We start from the raw sequence: 9,784 nt of genomic DNA, 5'->3' as shown, positions 1-9,784 counted from the left end.
GAGGACCTGTGAACATAAACCAGCGCTCCTCGACGGGACCGCAGCGGACCTGGCCGCTGCTGGCCGCGGTTACCCCACACCTGCCCGTCAACGGGGAGCGGGGACTCGCGGTTCTCGCTCCCCCAACAGCACAGACGAGGGAGACGGACCAAGCAATGCGCAAATGTGGCTGTCCACTTCCGGGCAGAGTTTTAGGGACAGAAGCAGATGAGAGGTGGGGGAGGGAGTTTAAGCAGATTTTCACTGGAAATGCTTGCAAAATCTCCTGTCCACAGGCCCCATGTCTACCAAACAGAAAGAACAAATCCAAAGTGAAGCCTGACACATCTTTACGTACGGTCAACAATATAGATCCACGTATTTTCCATAGATCCCTGCAGCAAATCCCCTAAAAAACGTGAATAAAAAGTACCTCTCTGCACAAAGGGCCTCGTCCTTCCCTAAAAGCGTTAACCTCCCGAGAGCCTATTCTTAGCCAGGCTCCCGGGAAGGACGGGGCGCTCTGGGACCAGGCGACAGCCCTTCCCATCTCCCCAGAGGACCAGGGTGACTTGAAGGTCATCTGCTGCCCAGGACCGGGGAGAGATTAGGTGGCTTCTTCCCAAGACGTGGTCTTCCGTGTCCGGCTGCTGCTGGAGTGTCCTCCCTGCTTCCTGGCAGAGGCCCAGAGCGAGGCAGGAGAGGCGCCTACCACAGCGCGGGGATGTACAGAACTCTGGGTATTGTGATAAAGCACACGTGGTGAGCAACGTGCCCCCGTGAAGCCAACGTATCAAATTCACCCGCGGGAAAACGATCTCACATTCCAGAATCCACAGGCAAGCCTTTTATTTGAAGGGAGGTAATCGCTTAGCACCAATCGCGCTCTCTGGTAGCTCTCCCTCCTCCGGGGAGCCCTGGCCGCGGCCCACGCAGAGCCCGGCGCGCAGTGCCCACGTCCAACAACACAGCGGGCCGCACGGCCTACCACACGCCACGGAACAGAAGTGCTCTCACACCACGTGGCGGGGCCGCCCCGCTCAGGGAGCACGAGCCGCCCCACAGTCTCCCCCCGGGCTGGCCCTGGCCATCCAGCCCCACGGGCTTCATTCAAAGCGACGCAGGTGGTTGTACAGGGACTGGACGTAGGTGAAGACGCACATGGGGTCCGGCTTGGGGCCCATCGCCATCATGTCCTCCACCTCGATGAGGCGCTCGCAGTTGGCCAGATTCCTGAAACACAGAAGCCCCATCAGGACAAGGGCCCCGGTCACCAGCCAGCCCCACGGCCCCGCGGCCGGAACTGCGGCGCCCCCCACCCCAGGGCCTTCCGATGACCCCGGGAGACCCCGGGGAGACCCCTGCATCCAGGGACCACCAAGTCAACTCACTTCACAGACTTCCTGGCTGCAAGTTTCTGTGAAATTAAAGTTCACTTTCACTAAATTCACTTGTAAGTGTTAGAATTCTGTTAGCGAAATTTTACTTTAACTTAAAAATGAAGTTTCCACTAAAAAATTCGACGTATTGCGACAGGATGTGGAGATTCAGCACAAACTATAAAACGTAAAACAAAGAAAGTAATAAATTTACCCAGGCGGCTCCTAAATGGTCTTTTTTTTTTTTTTTTTAGAGAGCGAGCGAGTGAGCGAGAAACAGCATGGGAGGGGAGAGGGTCAGAGGGAGAAGGGCTCCCCGCCGAGCCGGGAGCCCGACGTGGGACTCGATCCCAGGACCCTGGGATCATGACCCGAGCCGAAGGCAGACGCTCAACCATCTGAGCCACCCAGGCGCCCCTAAACGGTCTCTTAAAACGTTTACGAGACCCATGCTTGGAGACACGGCACGCGAACGTGCCCAGGGCTGCACAGAGGTGCTTTCTGCCCCCGAGATTTCCCCACAGTGCTTGTTTCTCCCCCCACCCCCACCCCCACTTAAGGTGGGCGGGAACCGCTCACCCGATTTCACGACCTGCTGGCTGACGGGTCCCAAGGGCAAGGTCAGGACGTTGCCTACACCCCCCTCGGCCCCCCGGCCCCCCTTGCCGCACACTCTGGGAAACGCTGGTCTAGCCTTGGGCCCTGGTGTAGACGGGAAGCTGGGCGTTCCCTGGGCTGGAAAGCGGGTTCCCCGGCATCCCCAGCTCCCGTGGCAGCACCCCAGTGATGGGTCAGCGCCGCGTCCTAAGAGCGGATGTCCTTCCAAACGCTACCCCGTGACTCCCGGGGCGCCAGAATCGCAGGCCTGGTGGGGTCAGGCGGCACCGACTGGGCTCAAATGCCCACACCCAGTGCTGTCAGTGTTCGTCCCTCCGCGGCTGAGCACGCTTCACGGTCCCAGCCTCCCCCGTGAACAAGCAGGTGGCTGTCGGGGTTCACGACCCAGCCCCGTCCTCCCTGACTTGGGGTAAGAAAGACACATCACTTCTCCCAGCCTCCGACTGCCCCGGCTGGTGTAACCGCCCCGCGAGCCGGGCGGTAAACGTCGGCGGTGCTGGTCGTCTCTGTCATCGTGCTCGAGGTAAGGAGCAAGCGCGTGGACGGGAAAGGTCGGCATTTGGAATCGGAGCAGCTGGGTGCAGAGGCTAGCTCTGCTCCTCACACCCCCGGCCTGGACTTGCACCCCGGGGCCCGCGGGCCGGTCCTGGGGGCCCCGCACACGGGACTGGACCACGAGCTCGGGGCCCCGCCCTGCGTGCTGGCCGGACGCCAGGCCTCCTCTCAGACGCCGAATGTCAGTGAAACACGGACATCTGTCCCGGATGGGCCCACTGCCAACTCCCCCTTGGTCTGGAGCGGGTCCCTGTGAGGGAACCCAGTGGCTTCATGAGGTGATGGGGGGCTTGGCCCCAGGCAGGGCACCCTGGCATCCCCGACGGGCCAGGGCGGGGCTCCGCGTCGGGGAAGCGTGCGCTCTGACAAAGGACAGGCCTATATGGGTGCTTTGTTGGTGGGGCGGGGCTGCAAATCCAAGGCCTTCTGACCTGAGTGCACCTTCCCAAGCGATCAGTCAGCACCTGCCCACCCACCCGCCCACCCAGGGCTGCCTCCCAGGATCCCAGGTGAGCCGACCCCGCACGTACACCGGGCCATCCCCCCGACGCTGGGCTCCGCGGTCCCCGGGTTCAACGAGAGCCATATTAAAACCCCGACCCTCAGCCCGGAAAGAGAACTGAGTGCTGGCCTCCGAGCACCGGGGAGGAGGGAGGTGCTCTCTCCTCGGTGGCCCCGCTCGGCTGGCTGTCCTCCAGGCCCAGGCCAGGGGCCCTCTTCCCCCAAGGCCAGGAAAGTTGCCCTCACATTTCTCATGCTAGTTTGCCTCCGGGTCCTTCCTACCTATTGGCCCCACAAGTCCATCCTCAGCCTGATTTTTTCCCACATCTCACGCTGGAAGAGAATCTTCCGAAAAATCTCCCTATCGCGTCTTTCCCCGAAAATAAATAGCTCAAAGGACACCAGGGACTCTCTCCTCTGTGCTGGTTCTAGCTTCTTTCCCCCCTTATTACCGGAGGGTGCCCTTACCGGACTTCCGCGATCAGGGTGGTGGTGGGGACGGGCACGAAGGCCTCACCACGGCCTCCGCCCCCATGACCCAGACGGGAAGCTGTGGGCAAGGTCCCAGCTTCCCAGCAAACAACCAGGGCCCTGGTCTCCACCCTGCCAGCCACACGGTCACGTCAAGACTCCTAGAAGCTGCACACACAGGCTGAATGAGATTTCAGAATCAGGATATGAGAAGAGGAAGATGATGATCGGGACGGACTTTTATAAAAATACGTAAGTCTCAAAATATCAGAGGCCCCAATCGCCCTAAAAAGTTGATGCATAACTGACAGAACGTTGCATGAAGGGCACACCCAGTTGCCTTTTAAATCAACAAGCTGCTTTTGTGAACGCCACACCAGCTTGTTGAAAGAACTCAGACGCCACGGAACAGTCCAAAGGAAAAAGGACCACCACCTTTGGATGAGTTCACGCGGCCGCACCTTGCTTGGGGTTAAGAAGGGTTCAGAGGATTCTCCTACTCCAGCTCTATCCTATCTTCCGTCCACACGGGGTTGGCCTGTGAGGGACGTGGAGGAGGGACCGGAGGGGTTATTTTTATTTAAGCCTCCTCTAAATGCAGACGCCAGGCTCGGACTACAGCCTCCTGTCTGGTTTCAGACAGACACACGTGGGTACTACAAATAGCCTGAAGCCCCTTCGGCTTGGGCGTAACCGGAGAGCAGGACACACTCCCGCAGGGCAAGCGGGAGCCTCGGGCCACACATCCGGCTCTGGGCCTGCCCTCGGCCTGGGGCTGCGGGGGGCAGGGTGCAGAGGGCAGGCCGCCACACACCCACCGCAGCCCCTTCCATAAAAGGGCTGGTCCTCCCGCTTTACAAGCCCGGGACACCTGTCCAACAAGGGAGCTCACTCCGCTGTCAACACGGCATTGCTCGCACAGATTAGGCCGCGGGGAATCTCTGGGACGGTCCGTGACTGGGAGGAGGGGCAGCCCCAACCCCTTACACGGCAAAGGCTCCCCAGGCATCTTTGTGTCTCTACGGCCCTTGCTCGCAGAAGGGTCTGGAAGCACTTCCTTCCTGATGGGAGGTGAACCCCGTGTCTGAGGGGCCTGTCCGTCCTCCATCCCGCACCGTCTGCTCCTGACCAGCCTGCTGTCCAGGGAACCAGGTGACCCAGGCTGCCCCTGTGAGGTCATCTCCCGCAGGACTCCCAGGGGAGGGCCCTTTCCAGACCCCGAACAAGCTCCCCACACAGGCCTGCCCGGGGCACACCCCCGGCCCTCCTCAAGGCGGCAGAAAAGCCGGAACTCATCTCAGGAGCAGGCAGACCATCCTCCCCTCCCCAGACACGAGCAGGCCACAGGGAGGCAGGGCCAGGCTGCTGACCCCGTTTGCTCTGGGGGAGAGAAAGCAAAGCTCGGAGCGGCCTGCACCATCGCCTCCCAGGCTGGGAATAGAAAAAATGTGCGTTCCGAGTCTGGAGGTTCCATGAGCCCAACCCTCGTGCCGGGAGAGCGTAGCCGCAGACGGCTCTGGCTCTGGCCGCCGGGTTTGGGGCGGGGGCTGTGTTCCCCGCGATCTGCAATGCAGGGATGCAGGGCCTCCACTCTCCCTGCTCGGCCCAGCCTGCTCCAGGGCACGGCCCCCTGGTCCTGACGGAAGAGAGCTCCAGGGGCCACATGCGGCCTCGCCGGCTGGGGTGGGCCTCCACGTGCCCACGTCAGGGCCCCAGCCCCACACACACGGTCCGCGGTTTGACCGCCACCCTGCCTGGGCTCCCAGCAGCTGGGCCTCCCCCTGCGAGGCGCCCCTCCCCAACACCGTGCCGTCCCCCTTGGCTCTGCTTCACCACTGTCTGGGTCCAGTTGCATAACACGCTCCATCCAAAGCTGTTTCTGTGATTAGGATGACAGCTAATCCCAAGCAGCCAAGAAAGAGAAGGCTTTTAAAGGATACAAGGAGTTCTTGGGACCCCAAGGGGGCCCAGAGTCCAAGCGTGTCGCCCGAGACCACACCACAGGGGCAATACCAACATTCCTACGGCTCAGCCAAGGAGCTCGGAGCCAGGGTCTCCATCCCGTCCCCAGAGCGGGAGCTGTGGCTCGGGAGAGGGGCGGTGCCCTCAGCTTCCCTGGCCAGGCCCGGGGTCCGGGCTTGGAGCGCGGCCTCCCCCTGCTCAGGGCACTGGGTGGGCATGCGCAGATGCTCAGGGGACTGATGTCACCAGGCAGAGAGGCTGTGGGAGGAGAGATAAGCGTTCCCTCCAGGAAACTCGGCTTTCGGGGGACCTTCCTTCCCTCTGACCTTCTTCCCCTTGATTCCTGGAAACTGAGCACCAGGCGGCCCTAAACATCCTCCTCTGTGCCCCGTCTCCAGGCTCCCCGGCCCTCTGCGTCCTGACAGTGTTCAGCCAACAGGAGGCCCTGGCGTGAGGACAGAGCACTTCCTCCCAGCCCCCTGCCCGCAGGCCACTGGGAGCTGGCCCATCCACGGCCCTCTCCCCGCAACTGCTCTCTGCCACCCCCAGAACGCCAGGCAGACCAGCCCCGGGGGACTGCCTGCGCCCCCACCAGAACCCTGGTGCACCGCGGGCTGCCCCGAGCCGACCACCAGATCCCAGCCTGGGGATCCCAGAACCTCCCCCCACCCAATCTCCCTCCCGTGAGGGAGTCTGAAGAAGGAGGCGATTGCGTAGCAGATGCATTTAGAGAAGCAAAATCGACTTATTGCAGACGTTTTCAAAATGTCTCCCAAGCAGATGTTATTCGATTTCCTGCTCACCCAAAAGCAACGGTATCTCCCCACCAGCCCTGAGAGGACAGGCGGGGTGCCCCGGGAGACCCCACCGCACGGCCCCCCGTGCCCTGTCGGTCGGTGGCTGGTCTCCCAGACCGCACGCACACCAGGGACCAAGGCACCTGGCAGGAAGGGCAGGTGTGGCGAGCCCTCCTCGGCAAGTCTGGGCGACTGCTCCCCCCAGCTGCCCGGCAGGCGGGCGGAGTGGAGGGCCTCCTGTCCTGCCTGCCCCGTGCTCCCCCACCCCCGGGGCAGACGCCGGCTCAGGACCCGCCACACTCACTCAGCCATGGAGAAGGCCAGCTCGAAGTTCCTCTGCGGCTGCGCGGGGCTCAGGGCGCTGTAGTCGAAGGCGTCGGGGAAGAAGGAGTGCACCAGGGCGCAGAAGGCCATTCCGTCACTCCAGCTGGAGGAGAAGTTCTGCAGGTCCACGTGCTTCCGGCCGGCCGGGGGTCAATGCAGGGAGGTGAGCAGGTCCGCCCCAGCAGCCCCTCCCGGCGCCCACCCGGTCCACAGGAGGCCCCAGGGATCCGGGCATGGGCTGCAGGCAGGCGGCGCCGGGCTGGGGGGCCCCGGGCTCACCTGGTAGCCGAGAGTCTTCTTGCGACACCATTGCAGCAGGAGCTGCTTGATGCTGCCGGCGCCGACCCCGAAGCTCTGGGACCGCTTCAGCTCGGCCCGCACCTCTCCCTTGCCCCTGTGCCAAGAGCCAGCCTGCGGCAGGGCGCTCCTCCTCCCCCCGGGGCCGGCCGGGGTCCCCAGCGCGGCCAGGCCCCCGGGAGAATGCCCCACCGGCTCTGCGCCCCCGGGAGCCCCCTGACAACATCGGGCAGGCCCGCCCTCCCTCCAGCCCCCAAGCCCCGTCTCTCCCACACTGGGAAGCAGGGGTCCCGAGCCCGCGTGGCCCCCCTTCCCTTCACCCAGCTGCCCCAAGGCCACCCTCACTGACAGGGTTCCTTCCTGGCCAGAGAGGGGGTCCTCCTCCAGGGCCGTCGGGCTCAGTCTCCCTCCCTGCTGGGAGGGCGCCAGGATGGGTGTGTCCCCCCCAGGCCTGGGTCCCGCCCCGCACACGCAGGTGTCATGCCGAGAGCTGGATCCCTATGCAAAGACCAGCCCTGTCTCTCCGAGGGCCAGGGTGTCGCCCCACAGCTCCCCTGGGAGCCCCTGTCACGCCCAGGAACCAAGGGAAGGCGGTGGAGGGCGGCCTGGGGCACCCCTGGGGCGGGGCAGGAGAGGGGCTCTCGTCAAGGGGGACAGGCAGGGCCAGCTCCGCTGAGCTGCGCCCGCCGGGCCCCCATCTGGGGCTGGGCCCCCACGCTGGGCGTGAGCATCCGTACTTGCCCGCGGTATCCTGCTCCCACTTCTCAAACAAGGCCTTCCGGGCCTGCGCTCCCGACGTGCGGGGCAGCGTCTGAGACCTCACCAGCTCCCGGCGCCGGGCCTGGGCGGTGGCTGGCGGCGGGGGGGACGGGGGCGACCGGGGCGGCGTCGCCAGGGGTGGGCTGAGGAGAGAACCAGCGTGTCGGGAACAGCCAGGCCCCCGGGGCCCGGGGTCCCCCCGCCCCACAGAGTGACCGAGGCAGAAGAAGGGGCAGGAACAGAGGAGGGACCAGCCCGCCAAGCAGTGTGGGGATCCACTCTGCCCGAGCTCCTGCTGGGCATAATCACCCAGCCCTCAGCAGGTGCCAGTTCCTGTGGTGGGCAGGGCAGCGTACCCCAGACCCCCGACCCCCACTAGATAAGACCCCCTTTGTTTCAAGTCACAAATTTCCCTTATGATTGCAAGAAAAGCCAAGCCCGCCCCCCACCGCCCTCCCAGCTCCAGTCGCAGTCCGGCTGGCCTGGGGGGAGCCCCCACACACCTGCCCCAGCCCCGGGGCCTCTCCAGGTGCCTCCTCCGTCCTGTCTGTCCCGTCCGGGCAGGAAGCACCCGGTGGAGGGAGCCCCGCCAGCCAGGACGAAGACAGCCTCCCACCTCCTCAATCCTGGCCCAGACCTGATCTGAGGAGTCCACACAGACACAGCTGCAGCCGTATCCAAACAAGACTGTCCAGGGGGAGGCCTGCCTTGCCTCCCCTGCACAACCCCCTCCCCCACTGCCCTGCTGCCCTCCCTCCGCTGGTGGCCGGGGAGCCTGAGGCCATCCTGACCCACCTGTCGCTGCTCCTGCCTGTGGACGCTGCCCCGTAGCCGGCGCTCGACCATGGGACGGAAGGGTTCTTCTCTGCGGGACGAGGAGAGAAGAGAAGTAGCCCTGGGCGCGGGGGACCAGCCGCCGGCCCCCCTCCCCTGCCCCGGCATCACTCCCTGGACAGTCAGGTGCCCCAGGCTCTGCGGGCCCCACCTCGGTCAACAGTTGAGGGAGAGGAAGCTGGGAACATAGAACAAGGACATAAAAGCTCTGTGTGTGTCCCCACCCTGCGTTTGAGGGCACAGGGCCTCCCGAGCCTCGTATCCAGCAAGCACTTTGTTCCCAAACCCTCATTCTGGAAGCCCCAGCCCGGCACCACCACCAGGGGCCTGACCACAGGCCCAAGCCAGGCCCGGAGAACCGTGCCAAACTGTGCAGGGGTGCGAGCCCCCCTCTCCCCGCATGGGCCTGTGGTCCTGACTGAGGGATGCGCCCACGGGGACGGGCCGCGCAGACGGGCTCGTGGACAGGCTCGGGAAGGGGTCGCAGTGGTGGGCGCAGGTGGGGCTGTGGCGTGGCCCCAGCTTTTCTGGGTCTCTTGCCAACCCCCAGGCCCTGAGCCCTGCCTGCCCTCCCACCTTGAGGTGGGGTCCGCCCCCAGGCCATGCTCTCCTGCTCCTACCGCTGGGACCGGGGGTCCAGGGTGTGGTGGCCTCACTGGGGCTTGGGCTCAGGCCCCCCAGGACGGCGGCGGACGTGGGCGAGACAGCCACGGCTGAGGTCTCCCCCGAGAACCTCTCAGAGACCCGAGTGACGGCCGTGACGGGCTGGTGAGGCAGCCGCAAGGAGAGGCTCACGGGGTGAGGCTTGGGCGGTTCTGGCTCCGGGAACGTCTGGGCAGCCTCCGGGGGTCCATCGCCCAGACCTGGAACACGACCAGTGGGGCGGGGTGCTGGTCAGCCATGCCATCCACGGGGAACCCAGAGCCCCCCCTCCAGGAGGGCTCTAGACTCCCCGAACCCTCCTCCCACCGCCTCCAGGAAGGCCTCCCTGACCTCCCACTTCCAGGGACGCCTCAACACTCCAACCAGAGTTTACGTCTACTGCAAACTGCCCTCACAGTCAGCTCAGTAAACACCAGCTATGCTTCTCACTGCGTGGACGATTCCTCAGCCCCTGCTTGCATTCCTCCAGAAACAGGGAAGCTCATCACCTTTCGAGAGCTCCTGTTTCCCTCTGTGTTTAAAAAGCTCTACTTCATGCTGAGCGAAGCTGCCCTCCTGGCAGCCTCTCTACCTGTCAGAGTCCAGGGTCAGGTCCCCTTCCAGCCAAGGGCTGGCCTGGCCCAGATGCAAACCCCCCAGCCACCC

General features: G+C 64.3%; 1 protein-coding gene across 1 annotated transcript; it reads right to left on the bottom strand.

Moving 5' to 3' along the window:
* Positions 1 to 811: 811 nt before the first annotated feature.
* On the bottom strand, positions 812 to 9,339 carry SMTNL2 (smoothelin like 2; the record flags this gene model as incomplete). Its single annotated transcript, XM_081811315.1, has 6 exons — positions 812 to 1,212; positions 6,567 to 6,718; positions 6,866 to 6,980; positions 7,621 to 7,785; positions 8,438 to 8,507; positions 9,097 to 9,339. Coding segments are annotated over 6 exons (872 nt in total), but the record flags the coding sequence as incomplete, so codon positions are not given.
* Positions 9,340 to 9,784: the final 445 nt, after the last annotated feature.

The sequence above is a fragment of the Leptonychotes weddellii genome, unplaced genomic scaffold (assembly GCF_054177405.1).
Source record: "Leptonychotes weddellii isolate Sample4059 unplaced genomic scaffold, ASM5417740v2 HiC_scaffold_6968, whole genome shotgun sequence".
NCBI lineage: Eukaryota > Metazoa > Chordata > Mammalia > Carnivora > Phocidae > Leptonychotes > Leptonychotes weddellii.
The sequence above is the reverse complement of the archived record's forward strand: the minus strand, read 5'-3'. Positions and strand labels throughout refer to the sequence as shown.